The 19,810-nt window shown below is 36.1% G+C and overlaps 1 protein-coding gene across 10 annotated transcripts in view; it reads right to left on the bottom strand.

Annotated features, from left to right (window-relative positions):
• Nucleotides 1-19,810, bottom strand: part of LOC102697957 (F-actin-uncapping protein LRRC16A) — a 113,057-nt gene that overhangs the window by 36,755 nt on the left and 56,492 nt on the right. For 7 of the 10 annotated variants that reach the window (XM_069194920.1, XM_069194919.1, XM_069194927.1 and 4 more), the window contains 12 exons: nucleotides 16,675-16,752; nucleotides 16,308-16,384; nucleotides 13,586-13,690; nucleotides 13,198-13,267; nucleotides 11,626-11,637; nucleotides 9,945-10,026; nucleotides 9,684-9,783; nucleotides 9,042-9,096; nucleotides 5,169-5,341; nucleotides 4,663-4,731; nucleotides 727-820; nucleotides 69-167 (listed from right to left, as the gene is read on the bottom strand). In XM_069194920.1, the coding sequence (XP_069051021.1) occupies nucleotides 69-167; nucleotides 727-820; nucleotides 4,663-4,731; nucleotides 5,169-5,341; nucleotides 9,042-9,096; nucleotides 9,684-9,783; nucleotides 9,945-10,026; nucleotides 11,626-11,637; nucleotides 13,198-13,267; nucleotides 13,586-13,690; nucleotides 16,308-16,384; nucleotides 16,675-16,752 (1,014 nt within the window). The remainder of the gene's footprint in view (nucleotides 1-68; nucleotides 168-726; nucleotides 821-4,662; nucleotides 4,732-5,168; nucleotides 5,342-9,041; nucleotides 9,097-9,683; nucleotides 9,784-9,944; nucleotides 10,027-11,625; nucleotides 11,638-13,197; nucleotides 13,268-13,585; nucleotides 13,691-16,307; nucleotides 16,385-16,674; nucleotides 16,753-19,810) is intronic. The other 3 variants (XM_069194922.1, XM_069194925.1, XM_069194926.1) reach the window with 1 other exon arrangement.

The raw sequence follows: 19,810 nt of genomic DNA, 5'->3' as shown, positions 1-19,810 counted from the left end.
TTCTCAAGACCATTGAAAGAATGATGCCCACTGATTCCCCCATCTTCAGCTACTATTTTAATACCGACCTGCTGTGTGGTGGTGGTGACAATACCCTGCTGCAGCCTGTATGCCTGCTCCTGCAGGTATTTACGAGTCTCATGATTCCGAAGAAGGTAGTTCTCAATCTGAAAAATCAAGGCATCTCAAAGCATCACTTGAATTCCACTTCATTAACAAGGCAGTTTCCTGCCGGGGTGAGGAAATGAGCTAGATAGATGTCAGAAACTAAAATTGTATAGAATAGCTGTAATGTGTATAATGGCATCTGCTACGCCAAACAGCTTCTACTGCGGCAGTCCAAGAAGGAAATACTATCTCACCCCATGTTTTTACATTTGATTATTGAAGTTGTCAGTTCACAGATCAAATGAATAAATAATGAAAAACAAATAAGGAAACAGAAAGAGCTGGCCTGCCTTAACTTGCTTCGGTGGATTAAAACATTTGTTGACATTTTAAGTAGCAAGAGAATGTTTGGGTAGCTACCCTGAATTTTAAATAAAGCTCACTAAGAAAAATCTTGCTGTTAAATAGTACTGACATTGTATACTGTGTGGCTTTCTTCACAAACTCTTCTTAAAGTCAACCAATAGCATCTTCCTGTTATAGTGCTCAACAATAGTCAAAAATGAACTTCCACACATTGTAGGTTCTGGTAAAATAATTCTTGTACAAGCCACACACCTTTAGCAGTGCATCCTCTGTCTTCTCTGGACTGGCCTTCAGAGCTTGAGAGGCATCGATGATGGGAATAGGCATGAAACGGATAGTGAAGTTTCTTGAGGGAAAGAACAGAAGATGTTCTTTAAACTACAACTGGACAAAGCTCAGACTAGGAGACTAATCATGGACATGCTATATGCCCCACCCTTCACTGGTGAATTTGCAGCAGCAAGTTGACACAATAAGGACTGGAGGGACCAATGTCTGCAAAGGTACCGATATTGGATATTAGTGAGTACAGTATACATAAAAACTGTGCATCTGTATGTTACAAAAAACAAACAGATAAATCTACAGTAATTGCCATGGGAACAGCTACCCTGATTCTGCACTAAGCTGCTAAAATCGAAAACAGAAAAAAATGAAACCAATACCTCACAGTCGAATGACAGGGTGAGATTTTTATTTTTGTTTTTAAGCTTTAAAAACAACTTCTCGGGTGATATTTTTGAAAAACAGTTTCCAAAAATTGACAAGCAGCACATGAACAGTTGTTTCAGAGCTGGCAGTCCTAAAGGCCATGCCTGAATCAAGCTGTTCCCACACACTAATTGACTGTGACTTGACATCATTAGGTAGGTTACTCATCTTGTGCTAATGCAAAAACCATATTAATATTCATTGGAGCAACATAAAGCCTTCTGGAACAGTGCCTCTACAAAAGTGATTACACTGCTTGTATGGTAGACATGAAAAATAGGCTTATGACATTGTATGAATACTCCTCAAAACAGCAGGGAATTGCAAATTAGTCAACCTTGTATCTGTAAATTACTCAGTATAATCTTCCTTCCACTGGGCTTTACATGCATTTTATTCTTTAATGTATTTTTATATCTGTTTTATCCTCTTAATACAATGTCTATGTGAGGAATTTACCCATGAAGTAAAAGTTCACTCCTGTGAACCTAGTTACCCAGTGAGATCCACATAAGCCACTTTACAGGTGGACAAATGTTGCAGTGAATTAACCTGATAATGTAACGTTAGAGAGCACTGATGATCATAACACAGATTTATTTTACAAATAAACTATGTTTAAAGTATTATTAATCAAAACCATACAGCAAGCAGCATTCTGTGATAGATGCTGTAGTGCATAAGCATCACTCAAACATTTTCAGTATTATGTTAACACAAGGGTACAATCTTTTCCTTTGATGAGGTCATCAAATTCTATTGGTCAATCTGGAAGACTCTTTTTGCTTACAGCAAAAGAAAGGTGATGGAGTTTCTAATTTAGCTGATTAAACAAGTCTTCCTATACTTAATGATAGTTACTGGGAAACTTGAAAAAGAGCAAAACTCCTGTTTGAGCCTCAAACAAAAGGCAAGATATGATCAGTTAAAGAAGAAGCACTGAAGGAACAAAATAAAATCCCTCCACAAACAGTTTCATGCCAACTAGACTTACATCATTACCTGTGCATTAGTAAGGACATTAGTGATTATTGCCACATTGAACTGTGTGACTTACTGTACATAAAACAGCCCTGAGTGATTAACAAACTGCAACTCGCAATTCACAGTGAATTCAGTTTTTGATGAATTTGCAGATAACCAAAGCTGTCTCAAATGAATAACCTCAAATATGCTTTAAAATTTAAAAGAAAAATGACAGGCAATAAGCAGGGTGGACATGAACATATTTATAAACAGGGATAGACACAGACATGTGAAACAGCTAGACTAAATGAGATGCTGTGCACGTACACAAGATCTTCCAATCCCACTTGTATTCCCTGCCACAGCTCCAGTGGATTGTACAGTACATTTGAGAAGGCAATTACCAGTCACTATGGTATGCGTTTCTGAGAGCTGCAGCCTGCAGGAGGTCTAAAACAAGGTGCCAGCTATGCAGTAATTATGACATGTAAAGGCCATTTAAAGGAGATGACAGATATATAAAAGAAGTCTATTTTGAACACAATATTGTATAAATCCCAGTAGATGCTCTTCTACACACTGAGAAACTCTACACAATTATGTCAAACCCCACACTCTTTTTCACACGGCTGCCTGGCATGAACAGAATGAGGACATGAAAGAAGATCTGGCGAGTGGAGCTCTCCCAATGGAAAAGGAAGAGCCTGCAAGCCTCTTTTTTTTTGTACCGAAGCTGCTGGTGATTCTCCATGTCCAGCAGTTCACCTCTTTCTTCAGCATCACCTTTCATCTACTTCTTTTCTATAGACTACCAGCTCTGCTATTTCCTTCTTAGCATTACACTCAGATTACAGCTGAAAAATCACTATGAAAACCTGAATAGTAAAGGAAAGAAAGTGAATAAACCCGAGGCTAGCAGCATCTCTGGGGAGTTTAGCTACTGGTGCCCTGAACATCTGATATATCGATAATATATAAGATTGTTTTTAAAAAGCTAACAAATATAATCTTTGGATTGCAAGAGTGTGTTTTAGTTCTATTTAACTCATTTTAAGGTCTAAGGCAGGTCTGTTTGCACATCTGGTGTTTTTTGTTCTTTCATGAATAATACAGTATAAAAGCAGTCATCAACTTGCAGTAAAGAGGAAAAATCTATAAACCCTTCATGTAATGTTACACGGGTTACACAAACCAATGGTTCCTATGTCTAAATAATTTGATAAATGGAATTATACAACCACATTGAACATTATATATGTTTCAAACATTTCTTATATTATTTTCAATTTGTTTTTCAATTTGGAACTGCGGGTAAGAGTAAGGTGTGTACGGTACACTCATACATACAGTGTCCAGAAAAGCGATATATTTGCAAGCAATTATCAACTATTATTAAAGCACTGCTGCCTGATTCACATGATCACGGAAGGTTCTCGTCCAAATTCAGTCACTTTTGAACTTTAAAGTTCGGATTTGCATAATTTACTTCTAATAGCAAATTACAAGGTACAAATTCTTCATGTTCAGATTAGTGAAAATTCGTATACCAAACGTTCTTGCACTGGGGTATGAGTGTACTTTTTTTAACTGAACGACATCATCCAGGGATTCGCAAGAGTAAGAAAAACCAAAAGCTATTTAGTGCCCACAAAAAATGCAAGAAGACATAGTGGTTCCTGGAGAACAGATTCTCAGGAACAGTGCAAGACAGATCTCAATTGCCCCGAATCTTCCTGATATCCTGAGTCAACAGTTATCTGTCTGCATGGGGCTGTGTAGGGTAATGTTGTCCAAAGACTACAAGACAAAACATGGGTAAAAACCTGATGGTTTTTTCTCACGTCAAGACAGTGACACTGAGATAAGCACTACTTTTTACATATCTAGCAAATTTAACACTGGAAATAAACTGAAGAGTAGGATTCAATAAGTAGTTTTCTCGGGTATCCTGTCCATATCATGCAATGGTGAACTCCTTCAGATCCATAAACACAAAAATGATAGAGGTCATGTTGTGCTGAAAAAGGCTTTTGATTTCTCAGCCCCTGGAAACCATAGCAAAGGATATCTATATAGATGAGATGGATTACATCTAAAGTCAGGTGCAAGTCAACCTGGGGCAAGGATTAACAACAAAAATTCAAAGCAATTAAACTAGAAAAGAAGGGGGTGAATCCAAAGAAATTCAAAGGAAACATACTGGGAGTAGAGTCAAAAATAGAAAGGCAAAAACATCAAAGCACCAAATAATTAAATGATTATATCTAAATGCAAGCAGTATTAGGAACAAAAGAGAAACTTAAGTTATTGCACTACTGTTATAGCAGGTATAACATTAACAGAAAATGTAACAGTAAGACTGATTGGTGAGGAGTATAACATCAGTGCAATATACATCATACCAAAAAGATAGGAAAGGTGGAAGAGGTGAAGACGTAGCACTATACTGTACATCAAAAAGCATTTAGGCATAGGAAGGTAACGTAGATGAAACATGATTCTCAGACTTACTTTTCTAGAGCTGCAGCTATGTCCTGTAAGCCTTGAGGGCTAATGTTGTTCTTGTCCCAAATAACTGTCCTGTTTAAAACAGCAGGCAATCAAAAATAAAATAAAAAATCATTCTAATGGAATACAGCTAAAAAAGAAAATGTTTTTAGCGGTTTCATATGACAGACTCTAACACACAGATTAACTCAGTGTCAAACAATCAATCTCATGCATTCTGAACCCCTTTCTAAAAGAATGTTAAACCACAAATATACCACAATGTATTTTTAATGACGCATTGAATTGAAAATGTATGCATCATCTTATAATTGGAAAGGAAGGATTCAGAACTTTATTACTTTCCAGAATTCAAAAACCATCTGACAGGTGCACTAGATATTGCAGTTTCCTCTCTCCAAATCATTTAAATAATACAAATCTCATAAATACTGTCAAAACCGACACATTATATTTAAATCCCAAAGACTCAAAACAAAATATATAAATGAAAAACTTTTTTTTCTTACCTGAGTTTTGTGTTGATCTGCAGAGCTTTGGCCAACATCTTCGCACCCATGTCACCCATCCCATTGCCACTGATGTCCACTCGGGTCAGAGACGTGTTACTGCCCAGGGCGTTCAAGATAATTGTCAGGTCAGTCTTAAGTTTGGAATCGGCCAAGGACAGGGAGGTTAGAGGCTGTTGGAAATGAATCAATGTTAAAAGTGCCAAGTCAGAAGACAGTGACTTATTTTCATATTTAGAAACATATATACTGTAACAGAGGTTTTAAGAACATGTCTCCCCACTCACTAGATCTAAACATCATTGAACCTTTATGGGAAGTTCCAGATATAGATTGCCATCTCATTTGTCTCTCAAAGGACAGTATTCCAAGATGGACTGAAGCTGTACTGAAGGCAAAGGGTAGCCCAACACCATATTAGTTAATAAATTCACATGCTTCTTGGTATTCACATTATTTTATCGACCATCTGTACATCTAATTACACAGAATACCCTAAATATACTGTAAGAATAGGAACTGATCAAATTAGCAAATCAGAACAAATCTGATATACTGTATAGCCATTGCTTTTGAGATACACTGAAAACAAGTATTTTTTTAATTACTTTTAACTGGAATGTCAGTCCCACAAGGACAGAAACCTGATCAAAAATAGTATATACTATGTCTATAATTAAACCATTCTAGTAATTGTTTTCTAAAAAAATGTTAGGTCCACCACATCTTATACTTTTTCCTTTGTACAAAATTTATTGTCAGTCTAAAATTTTCTTGCACAATACATATTACCATAATGATATGCCTCAGATCATTGCTTCAGAAACAAACTTCCATCACTTAAATGTTAGGCTAACATGGCAGGTTTCTCATCTGTTATAAGAAGCATTAAAATCAGTGTCTTATAACAGATGAGAAATAATCATAGTCTTCACTACAGACGTCACCTTTTTAACATGACCATGGTTGGGGCCCATCAGTCTTGATTAAACACAGAACCCCATACAGATAAATCATTTTAACAGAATGTGACTCTACACAATATTGTTGCCATTCCATGGTGATTTTTTTTCTATCTTCAGTTTCTTTTTACGAGACCCTATGCTAAAACCCTGCTTATATGTTAATCAGAAAAAAAATAGCACAGAAGCTTTCAATTAGATACCACTGTTTTCCTCACAATACAACAATGTGCTGTATAACATTATACTATGAAAAGGAATCCAGAGTAAAAAAACACAATACTCAGAGTGCAGAGTAAAAACCTAAACCATATTACATCAATATTTAATTTTATAGCTATTGCTGTTTATATTAGCTCATTTTAATTAATCTTTTTGGCATGCCTCAGGAAACATGTAATTATAAAGCTAATGGAATATCTCAGTCCATTTTAATGAAAGAAAAAGGGAAAGATGAGTTGGATATCATAACATTCAACTAACATTCTTATTCCTCTCATTTACCATTGGGAAGTTTTTTTTTTCAGAATGTATTTTACAGAGATATTGAACCAGTAACAGTGTTCTGTGCAGGACAAATTATAGAATTCCATCCATTATTGGATATTCAAGTCATAAATAAAGTAAAACTTAATGATGGCATACTGTAAAAATAGAAATAAAGGAACAGCCTTTGGCTTAAAAGAGCTCTATAGTGTACTATAATTTCCTGGGATTTAAATAAAATGCATTCAATTCCTTCTCAGAACAAAATAATAACAAAAACAACCTAAAGTCAATGAGATTTTTCAAGGATATTGCAAACTTTAACAGAACGTTAAACAAAACAAAAACAAGGATGGTTTTCTAAGATTTTTTAAAATATATTTTTGCTATCTCTGGGAGGCTGAAGTGTCATTTTTCTCCAGTGAAATGATTTTCAATGCAAGCTTCTTCTCTAAAATTGCCTAATTCATTACAGTGCTCCTCTATAAATCCAGCTATCAGCTTCCTCCCATCCCTTCAGCTGGTTTGTCCTCATGACCCAGCATGTAATTTGCTGAAAGGTCAGGTCAGTACCCAGAAAGAGCTGTGCATCATGCCGAGCTTTGGCAAATTTAAAACTGCTACAGCCCAGCAATTTCAAGAATACAATATTAAAGGCCATATGTTTGTCTCAGGGGTCTTCGCCGGTTCTTTTAAAAAGAATAAGTTAAGAATGTAAAATCCCTCTTGTAAATTATTATTAATCACTGCCATGCCGTAAACATCCATTTGTCAAGTTCTTTTACAACGGAAGCTTAATCTAAAACGTGTTTTGTGAATTGAAAAACTGTCAAAGGGGAAGAGCAGAAGGTTGAGCTTAAATGGGTTTAAAGCTCAAAGGAACTCCAACTTGCAGCTACATAAATGATAAGACACGTTTCATTTGAGATATGAAACTCTGCATCCTACTATACTGAAGCCCCATAATGGGAAACTAATTAATAAAGACTATCAAAATGAATTGAAATGTAAATGTAAAGTGAATGAAGTGTAAAGTGCTCCTTCAGTATTTGATCATGTATGTACTGTATATAAATGGACTCTGTACGAAGGTTGCAGGTTTTCCCCACATTTGCAGTTCCAAATGAATGCCAGCTGCTCTGAATTCTTCTTATAGTTCTTCAATCAAAACTTGAGGGCAGTTTTGATTCATTATTCTATATAAAATGAAACTCTTTTTTTCCTTTCTGACTTAGATTTGCTCCCAATTCAACCAGTACTGATTATGGAATTATAAAAAAAATAGGAAAAAAATAACTTGACAGACTGTTCTTTCCAACATGTAAACTCTAAATGCTTATATTCCGCGTACAATCTGAGAAATTTCCAGAATAATGTCTCTTCATTGCTCTTTCAATTGGCAAATTAATGAACATTGAGAATGATTTCCTTAAGACTGTGGCACCTCCTTGGGTGTGTCATAACAGAATCTTAATATGCATGGCCCTAAACTCATGATGCATCACACGATCCCTTCATGACCTCCTCCAAAGTGATCCTCTTGGGTTCAGCACATCACAGCCCTTCATTTGTGGGCTCTCACACCTCTGTTTCTTACTCTCCCTAGCTCCCTTTCAGGGAGTAGCAGTGGAAGAGCCCTGACTCCTGTTCGTACGTGTCTGGTCAGATCCTTCATTCGCCACCTTTACCTTACCAGTGGGTCAACAAAGCAACAACCTAGGATGCTACTCTCTTTGTGAGCCTTCCCCTGCTTTCGATAACTTTCGCTCTCTGCAACACCCTTGGAATCAAAGCAGTGGCAAGTACTCTTTTGCCACCCCAAACCTCATATTTCCAGGGTGAGGGCCCCTTTACTACACCCTATACTCTAATCCTCACGCTCTAACTCACGAATACTTAATCTAAAACCCACTCAGTTAGCGAACATCTCAGACACAGACAGCCTCTCTCACTCTAGAACACCCTGTCTGCACTCATTATCAAAGCCACCTCCAGAACTTTTGTTTTTTCCCCCCATTGCCTTCCCTTCAGGGTCAATTTCCTAACCAGTATTTTAGCTTTACCAGTTTGGGCTAAATCAAATAAATTCAAACTATACAGTCTAATTCCTTTTTGAAAGTGCCAGGATTGCAAGCACAGATGGTAACATGTGGAAACTGCGCAGGATGAGTGAATACTTTTGCAAGCCACTGTCTATCACAGATGTGCTGGACTGGCTGTCTAGCAAGTATTAGAACATTTCCCTAATTGTTCTTTCATCACCTTCCCTACAGTATTTACTGTACACATTCAGGAAAGATCATAACCAGATCCACTTCTAATGATCTTTTTGTAATATCAAGGAATTTGGTGTGTTTAAAGGGTAGCAAGCAGCAAAAAAATTAAACACCTTCAGAAAAGTTTTGATGTAGAGTGAAACACTCACCGATTCCTCATCTTGAATCATGTGTACCAGATTGTCTAGAACAGGTGCTAGATTTCTTTTAAAAAAAAAGGAAATGTTTAAACTTTAGTTGAGCTCATCTTGGCTGCCATAACAAACGAAATAGCGTATCCCGCAATGTAGGTGCTGAACACCCAGCAAGTACAATATTATACACTGATACATTTACATGATTATGCATGTCATAACATTACTTGTTCACAAGAATTATGACCACATTATCACACACATTAAAACAAACAAAGATCACATCAAACTGCCAGTTTTTTTAAGAAGTACTGTCTGGAGTCTTGTGATACAGAGCACAGACTGACTCTGCTCAAGTTTTTCTATTTATACAAGTAGCTCATTTGGATGTGGCCAGTGTGAGTAAAAAGGCCCATTCCAAATATCTCTCCATAGGCTCCTAAAAGTACAGACAACGATTGTGGCCTTCTTGTGATCTTCTAGACATTAGCTGTGACTCAAACCAAATGTGCAGGCTACCTGATAAATGCCACGTGTGTTGCATATCGTCCTGCTGGGAATTATCAAACTGTGTAACATCTGGATGAAAAGGATAATGTGACTGCACAAAAAAATACATTTTGAATTTCTTGCCTGTTTTTGAGGGAAAACACTTACTTTGACTTGATGTTGTTGAAGTTTTTCCCCAGTGATAAATGTCTTATTGATCTGTTTTTGCCCAGCCATACCAGAAGTGTTAATAGGTCAGAATCCAAACCTTGACAAAATAAATATTATTATATGAACAAAAATAGGTTTTATGTGAAGGCCAAGGAACATAAATGCTGCTGTAGTAGATGGCAAACAATGCATATTTTCTGCATGAAGATCACAGAATTTCAGTGGCCTAAATTAGTGTTTGAAAAATGAATTTCTCACCATTATCTGAAATATCCAGACTTGAAATATTGGGAATTTCTGCAATACAGCCCTCCAAAATTTGTGATCCCCCTGACCGTAACTGAAGTAAACAAAATAAGGAGATATTATTAATGAATTTAGAATTAGAATGAAGAGAACTTGAAATAAGAAAATTATACAACATGAAAAGAATCATGGTTACTAATTTTTGTTTCACATGTTTTGACATCAAAGGATATTCAAAAAACAGGTTAAGAGGTAAATTTAGGGTATTTAGATATAATTTGCTTTTTTTGGTAAATTAAGGGGGAAAATATTATTTTGTTAATAACATTACTAGAATTTTTTTTTTTCTCCAACCGCAGAACCACTGAAAAACCACCTATACTGTATAAGGGCTACCCAAAATACAGACCATATGAAAGGTACAATAAAATGCCAAAACATTTGTACAAATTCATCAGCAAATTAAATTCTAATACAGTCAGAATGGGCACTAGTGAAGAAAGATGACAGAACTCTTAAGAGCAGCTATTAGATGCAGAGAATTGAAACAGGAAAAATATCACATTCTAAGATACTTATTCTTCTGAAATGTGGTGATAAAAGTGCTGATACAGGTTTGTGAATAAACATGGGTATAAAATACATCTTCCCCATTTGGCTTTCTTTTTAAATAGCATTAAAATAATATTTTGTATATACATTTGAATTAACGTTTTTACTTGCAGTGTCCAGTGTTTTGTATGCACAACTCAAACAAATGTGTTTGCTTAAGTTGCCAATTACTAATTATAACAAGAAAAGGAAATAATTTTAAAAATGTTCCAGTCAGTCACAGGAGGTGTTCAGTGATGGGGTAATTAGTGTCTCTATGTTGTTTAGAACAGTACTGCCAGTACATGTCCCACCATCACCTTTCCTCACAGTAAGTCATGAGGAACTACTGGTAATGCTGAGGAAATGTAAACAGCTATAAATGAGGACTACTAAAATCCCGTTCAATGAAATATCTCATATACTGCTTGTATAAAGTTATATACTGTAAGTACAGACACAAATTATTTATAAAATGTGACTTTACTAAAGTTTGCTTAAACTAAAGTTCTTGTTATGAACAAGACAGAACATGTTATTTAAAATGTCAAATATGAGCAAACCAAATCCATAGCTTATATGCAAATCACTCTATATTACAAAATAAATGAATATTTAAGTAAAAATATTATGTAAAGTGTTACCCAGGCTGCTTGCCCAAAAAGAAAGCAATCCTGGCAGTACTGAATATAATTCCAAGAAAAGGCATTTAGCTCTAATGCAACAGTCCTGATCGAACAACAGTTCCTAATGTCTTTAGATTTAGATATGTTGCATACATTTCCCAATTTGAACTAGTCATGTTGAGAGTAAATAATATTTCCTTTTAGTTACTGACAATTTCTTTATAGACATTAAACTAGAATGACTTAAAAGAATACGTTTACCATAAAATCTGCTCGGAGTTTCCTATACATAAGATACTGTATGCCTATATTTAGGACCATCATATGAAAGGTTATAAATGTCTAAAAAATAATGTGAGACATTTAAGTATAATTCTAACATCAGTGAAATACAAAGGTTTGCGGATTTGTGTGTATCTATGGATTCATTGTTAGAAAGTTATAAATGTAGTGAGTGAAGTCACCCCAATACTTACACAGTGGCCAAGCTTAGGAAAGCAATAGGAAAGAAAATGGCACCAGTGCATATCAGAGACAAATGAGGAATTAAAAACACATTAAAGTTCAGAAGCATGAAGCAATAACAAATGTATGTACCTAAAACATTAAAATAAAAAGATCACTACCACTGAATGAGGAATTGCACACAATAATAACCTACAGGGGATCATCCACTATCAACTGTGCTAGTGTCTTTAATAGAATATCAGTTTACCAAGATATCTAATTAATTTGGCCAGACAAAAGTATTCAAGCAGTATCTGTCAACAGTTTCATTTAATCCCCAACTCAAAATCACAGCCTAGACATACAGAGATTATGTAAAATTCTGAGCAAAGTAAACTAAATTTTCCTTTCATACCACATGAAGCATTACACAATTTAAAGATAACAGCATTTGACTCTGAGCCTACAAGTCTTTTCAGAAAGACACCTGATTTAGTGCTGCTTTAGACATTATTTTCATAGTTCAGATAGATTACAGGCAGATTATATCCACTAGCAGTTTATCCACTAGCTTTATCACCCTGCAACTCACAACTGACAATTTACTGAAGCTCATCAGGTGTGAGTCTGACCAGTACCTGGATGGGAGACCTCCTAGAAAAGCTAAGGTTGCTGCTGGAAGAGGTGTTGAGGGACCAGTAGGGGGCGCTCACCCTGCTGTCTGTGTCAGTCCTAATGCCCCAGAATTGCGTGGGGGACACTATACTGTAAAAAGGTGCTGTCTTTCAGATAAGATGTAAAACTGAGGTCCTGACTATCCATGTTTATTAAAACTCTTTTAGTGGAGGTGTTAACCTCAGTGTCCTGGTTGAATTTCCTCTGGCCTTTATGAATCATGGCCTTCTAATAATCCCCATCTATGACTAGATGATTTGTGGTGAGTGTACTGGTGCACTTTGTCTACGACACATCAGTGATGATGGTAGGGAGTCCCCATTACCTGTAAAGTGCTTTGAGTAAAGTGTCGAGAAAAGCAATATACTGTATAAGTGTAAGGATGATGATGATTATTAATAATAATATTAATGCTAGCTTTTCATTCCTCCTTTACATATGTCTTTTTTTCTCCCACACAAACTGCTTTGCATTTAAAGGATTGCAGCATTTGTGCTTTTAGTGTCCAGATTATCCCCACCAATACACATTGCAAAAAACAACAAGCACTTGATGGGCCTGGATTGGCTTTTGGCCATGACCAGTTGCCTCACTGTGAACTGCAGACTGGCCTTCTCCATTGAGGGATGTGGTTATAAGTCTAACCACCCTTTAGTTTTCTTGTACAAAAACAGCAAAAACAGGTACCCCATAAAGACAGAGGGAATATGAACAGTATGTTAGGAACATTCCTGGACCTGGAAAGTAGTTCAGGTTTTGTTTGCAAAAATTGTCTTTCCCTTTGGGCGTTAGGCTTGTGAACTGGATATTAGGGAAAACAGCAGGAAAACATTATTCTACGGGCTGCAGAATTTCATTTCAAAACTCAAAACTGAAAGGGCATTTAGCAAAAGGCATAGTCTAGACAATGATGTAATTATTCTTACCTCACAGCAGCTAAGATCCAGTGATACTTCCTTTAGGTTGGGATTGCTTGCCAGGCCAAGCAAAAGTGCTCTGGGTAAAACAAAAATCAATTGCCTTGTTTGTTTGAATGTATTTTAAAGAAAGTTACTTTTTAACCTCACACCTACCTTTTGCTAAGAATGCAATTTTTTCAATGGTGATTTTTTATAATGCAACAATAGAAAGAACGAAAGCAAACATTTTCTTTCAAACCTGACCTCATCATTGAGAAAAACACCCCTAGAAGAATCCACAGTAAATTTAAAAACCTTATTTTAGAAACCGTCTGACATAAAATACTGTATTTCCATCAAATAAGACAAGTTTAAAAAAAGAAAAGGAGTAGCAAAGGATATAAAAAAAACTTACTTCAGTGCTTCAGGAGGAAGCTTGGTTCCAGATACATTAATGCTGGTCAGAGCCAAGCAGCTACTAAAGAAATGCTTAAAAGAAGGAGAAATGTCTTTTCCTTTCCTAAAAAAGAAAATCAGTTAAGGTAAATGTTCTTTTCATCCCCTCTGGAGCTGACAAATGTGGTGCAATGTTTATACTGTGGACATGTGATTGATGTTTATACTGTAGTTCTTACATTAAACAACAGGAATTATGACGAATCTATCTTAATTTAAAAATACAAAGTGACACAATGTAGATAATACAAATTTTGTGTTTTGCCTTACTCTGCAGTTACAATTGGAAACACTCTGCAGGCTTGCCAAAATTTAACAGCACAGTAATAATGTGTTGTTTCAAAATAACTATGGACATTGTTATTCCTGTAATGCACTTCTTCAGGTAAATAAGGATGATGAACAATAAATATAGTATGTGCTGAATTATAAATGAATAAAATCCAGCTTAACTGTTGCATGATCAAATTCTAGGCTACAGGTATTTTGTCAGGTTATCCACACTCAATAGTCCTTTTTACAATCTGAATTATATTCTGCCCCTCCCACAGCTGTCTGTGTTTTGATTAACCACCCCTCCTATACCCTCTTATGCCACTGCTCACTGCAGTTTAAATTAAAGAACACATTTATGGAACTAAATCACTTTTACAAAGCTTATCAAGATGCTTTTGATTATAAAAACTGAGTCTAAAACCGTAAACATCTTTATGTTTAAGAGAGCCGTTATGGACAAGAACACTATAAACTAAAGCATTTAAGATACTATCTGAATATTTTGTAAAGTCGGCAAATCCCAGTTTTTTTGCAAAAAATATCTGTTTTATAATATATGTTGGGTTAAATTCACAAACGTTATTCATTACAGTAAAAAAATATGCATGTTAAAAATGTCAGGATTTACGATATCTGAATAAAAAAAATATTTAGACTTGCACCCCTATAATAATATAAAAGGATGAAAAGCACCCCAAAACCTATTATTCATAAAATAATTTAATATACTGAAGAATATTAGAGAATTAAGTATAAACTATGGTAAATGAAATATAAACAGCTCTAACCTTGATGAAACAGCACATTAGAATAATGTAATACATGTTTAATAAGTTATTTAAATCCCATAACAGGGGTACAAAAATAAAAGAACAAAGAATGTAAAAATCAATCTACCAGAACAGCCGCTGGCATCTAAAGCTCCATTCATTAATTATTAAGTAGAAACAAAGGACTGACAAAGAATTCATGAAATTCAGTGCAAGGTCCTGTTTCAACAGAGATACAGCAAATGTGCTGTACTGCATTCTGCTTAAATGTGTACTATATAGCCATGAGGTCTGTTGGGTGGTAATTAAATGGGAAAGGTTTATCCTGTCACCTAAGTATGTGTAAGGTTTCACTACAGTGGGAGATTAATCATTTAATCTGTTTTGGAGTGGGGTCCCTGCCACAGATAAGATATCAAATGTATTTACTTAAACTTTTAGTTATAAAATTTTAGTCCAGGAGCCATACACGAGCCTCCACACATCAGTTACCCTATTAACAGTACTTTCTATATCCTGATAGCTGCTCTCTGTCTTCACTCAGGTACAATGACTTAAAACACTACCCTTAAGTTAACAAGTTAAGGAAAATATTGGTTTTAAATAAGCTCACATTTATAAAAAAGCTTATATTAAACTAAAAAATACATGTAGTAGATAAAAAACAGTATGTACAATATAGCTAGAAGAAAAGTGGTGGGACTCATTGGACTGGAGGCAATCGATTGACCTTCAGGTGGGTGTTGTTGTTCCTGTCCTAAATCAATTTAACCATTTATAACTACAACACAGTTACAATCATACCATTTACTGCTGCAAAATGATTTCCCTCAGAATAGATTGTTTCGGCTCTGATCAACTTAGTGCTTGCTTAGTGATGTGTTACCAGACTGTACTACAGATTTTTCACCAGTAAACATACACGTGAAAAACTTGTGTAAAAGTTTAGTTTTTCCAAAAAACTAAACAAAACAAAAAACTAAACAAGAGAGTTCAAATGTCTTTAGACTGTAGGTACAAACTGTATACACTACAGAAATTCCAGCCCTTAGATGAAGTGCGCATGGAAAATTAATTTAATTAAATGAGGCAGATGAAACACGAGGCTTGCTTACTCTACAATACAGAAGAAAGCATTGCCACATTAGACAGAATCGCTCTCTTAATATACACACAAGTATATAAGTGGAATTTTTTTAATTCACTCTTATTTCCCTGATAAGGAAAACTTAACCACCATGCACTGTGCTCTGTTTGTAGTTTGGCAATGCCTAGTGAAAGTGAATTTTTGTTCCAAGTCTTAACCTGATTTGTTACTAAAGAGAGCCGGCAGCCTCTTTGAACCTTATCAACAACAGCTCAGATGTTTTTTTCTAATTTAACTAATCCTTTTAAGGATAACAGGAAAAAAAAAGACACCAGGACTGTGAAATGACAGAGAAATCATCAGTTTTCATTACATGGCAATATTTATTTCCGTAGATGTTTAATCATTGTGTTCCACTGTGTTCTACTGACAGTATACAGAAATGAAGAACAAGTTTTTGTATTGTGAATGCTCGTTTTGTCAAAGCTATCAGTTACTGATTAAAATGTTTAACTATTATCTACCAAGTATGCAATTGTAAAGCTCACCTATGAGAGAAGACACTCTTTGACATGTTCAAAACAGTTAGGTGTTCCAGACAGCCTCGAAGAAGAGCAGCACACACCTGGGGAAAAATACAGTGCCTATATTCATGTTGTTGATAAGTAACCTGAAAAAAATCTCAAATTTTCTTCTTAAGTTTCTTGTAATTCTCAGGAGTGCGTGCATTTTTCATGCATTCCAAATCAAATTAATCACATTTCTCTCTCACCATACTTTTGTGTCTTGTTACAATATTTTCTTTTCTGTTTTTTTATATTCTTTCCAGTTTCTCTGTACTGATTTATTTTATTTGAATCAATATACTTTTCATCAGAGACACAAAGAACAGAACAGTTTTTGAATTTCACTAACCATGTCAAGCGGACAGTCTGAATTGGACAAATCCAGGGTAGAGAGGTTGTTGGGTTGGCCCAGGAAACTGTACAGATTCTGTGGGATGCAAAAAAGGCACTGTCATTTTAAGAGAAATAGGACCTTAGTAAACAATTAGTAACTCTCATGTGTCAAAAGCATAGTCAAAAACTATTAAAAGCCTTTTGATGCTGCAGGGCATGCTTCCTGTCCTTGTCTTTAATTCCTTGGAGTATAATAAAGTATTTGAGCTTTTGAACACAACAAGGGAAACAAACAACAACCGTCTAGCTTATTTCAGTGCTCCAGCCACTACTTTAAGGAAAGATCTACTGTTAAATTCCATTTGGGATTCTGTTTTTTTTCCATTCAGTGTTGTGCTTGATTTAATCCCTTGGGTTGACTTCCTCAATACCTCTTGGAATGATAAAACTTGGATCAGAGCCTCTGCCCTGTGTAGAAGAATAAAGCAATTCATGTCCTTTCACCTCTCTCTCATTCCCCTGAGACATCAATACAGATTAAAGTGCTTGACTACAATTACTGGAGTCAAGGTAAAACTGGAAAAAAAAAATCTCAACACCCCAATGATTTTCAAAACCTGAACAATTAAAATCCCAAACATTCATTTTCACACAAATCAGATAGTTACAAAGTACTGATGTCTACCCTGATAATTATTGAAAATGTAACCAATTGAACAAACAATATTAAATTATAGTTCAGGTGGGTAGCTGCGTCAGCATGCGTAGGCTGCAAAGGAACAAGTAATGGGTATATTCCATGCTGAAAAAAAGAAGAAAGAGAACAACGTTTCGGCCGTGGAGCCTTCTTCAGGTGTGAGAGAGACAGGGCAGTAGCAAAGGTAAAGTAGCGGGAGAACAAAGGTTGGGAGGGAGGAGGAGTGAGAGGCGGGAGCAGGGGACAGAAAGAGAGGCCAATCAAGAGGTGTGAAGTCAGAATGGGTGCAGAGAGGTGTGAAATGAATTCCAATGAATGGAGAAAATGTAAAAGAACAGTAGTCTGTCGTTAATTAATTAACATAATATTAAATTATGTTCATCAACAAACTGCATCAAAATACACCAGAATCTAGTATCTAGTGGATTTACAAAAGAGAGGCTAAAATAAATTAACCATACTAAAAGCTGTGAAGAATATGTGGAATATGAAATACAACAATTTATGGCAAAGCCTATTAAAACTGAACAGAAAGGTATTGTGGGAGCACAGAACTGTCAGGACCACATTCCCCAGAAACCTCTGGGGGAATGAGCTGATGCTCTCTGTCACCTGACCAAATGCAGGAAGACAATTGGTCAGGTGGCTGTTGCAGGATGCAGAGGCTTCCCATGTCAGTTAATGTCTGCCACCTAAAGAGCAAAGGGCAGAACCTCTCTGTCCACCATTCACTGGAAGGAGAAGGACTGACTGTGGACTTAAGGATCCCACTAAACTTAACTGAGTTTTGAACATTAGGACGTTTTTTAAAAGAGTTTCAGGGGAGATGCGAGATTGGCTTTTTTGAGGTTTGAGGCCAATAAGCAGTCTAGCTTCTCTGCTGTAATAGAGAGGAACTCCAACAAGTTAATAACTCAGAAAGGAGCTAAGGTTTTTGTTTTGGTGTTTGCTTTGTTTGTTGTGTTTTTTTAATGCCTGTAAATTCGCTGTAAATAAAGCATACTATTTTCTATTTTAAAAACCTTATGACGTGCCCGACGATCATAGTGTGTAAACGCTGCAACAAGTCACGTTAAAGCTGATGCCACTGCGTCTTACAAGAAATAGTGCGAGCAGATCCTGGCATCAAGTATCTACTGAGAAACCGAATTAGATAGGCCAAATGGCTTCCACTCACTTGTATCCATTCTTATATTTTAGTCTATTATCTAGCTAGCTACCACTTGCAGCTGTCTCAAGAGATTAAACTCGCTTTATCATCTAGTGATCCCAGACACACTGGAGCCTTGGACTGTGGCAGAAGTCCCTTTCTAAAATAAGCAGCACTAATTATTAGAGACACTTTAAACCCCCCTTAATACAACTGACCTTTTTTGTAGAATGGCAAATGAAATTAAAAAAAATATTTACTTGTAATACCTCATTTATATCTTGACAGCATGTACGTCCTCACTTAAAATTGTCTTCTTTCTACAGTATGATTTATCCAAGCATTCTCTTTATTATTGCCTAAATTTGTCTTGATGAAGACACACCAACATGCCTAATTCCATTTCAGAAATATTTCTAATAAATAGTTCCAGAAAAGATTTTTCATTAAGTTCAGATAGTCTATTTGATATATTAATATTCAGATAACCTATTTGATATATTAATATTCCTGTATAAGAGAAATAAGATCACTTTATTAGCCATATACAATTTCTTGTATTAGGAATTTGTCTTTTCACATACCCCAACTTGCTCTCCATGAGACACACAGACACGGAGAGAAGCTTGGGGTCAGAGCGCAGGGTCAGCCATTTATACAGTACCCCTGGAGCAGTTGGGGTTAAGGGCCTTGCTCGGGCCCAACGGAGTAGGATTCCTCTGCCGGCCGCGGGATTTGAACCAGCAACCTTCCAGCCACAGGCGCAAATCCTTAGCCACAGACCCACCGCACCGCCCCCATATAGTCTGTATACTATATGTATTTTTGCAGCAGTCACTGGTATACAGTATATTCCTCCCCCTATTTTGGAATCCATCCATTCATCCTTCCATTTTCTAACCTCTTTATTCAATACAGGGCTGTAGGGGAGCCAGAGCCTCTCCCAGCAAGGAGTGCAAGGCAGGACACACTCCAGCGGGATGCCAGTCCATCACATCATTTTCAAATCACATTACATTATTCTAACGCAATAACAGCAGAGCCTCATTGAAGACTAGAGTCCTACATGCAAGTGCAACAATGTTTCATCAATCTGACAAGCAAATCATTATCATACTGATACCTGAAAAATAAAACATGAGTGCAGGATTAATCAGATAAACTGAAAACCAAAGTTTCAATCTATTTCATTCCATACCAGACATTAATCAGAACACAGTCTCTAATGGTGATACTAAATTCAGATTTATATTTGCCTATGTAATGTGGCATGGAGTCAGTATGACCAGAGAGTCATGAGCCTGG

The sequence above is a fragment of the Lepisosteus oculatus genome, chromosome 10 (genome assembly GCF_040954835.1).
Source record: "Lepisosteus oculatus isolate fLepOcu1 chromosome 10, fLepOcu1.hap2, whole genome shotgun sequence".
Taxonomy (NCBI): Eukaryota; Metazoa; Chordata; class Actinopteri; order Semionotiformes; family Lepisosteidae; genus Lepisosteus; species Lepisosteus oculatus.
This window is presented reverse-complemented; position numbering and strand designations above follow the sequence as displayed.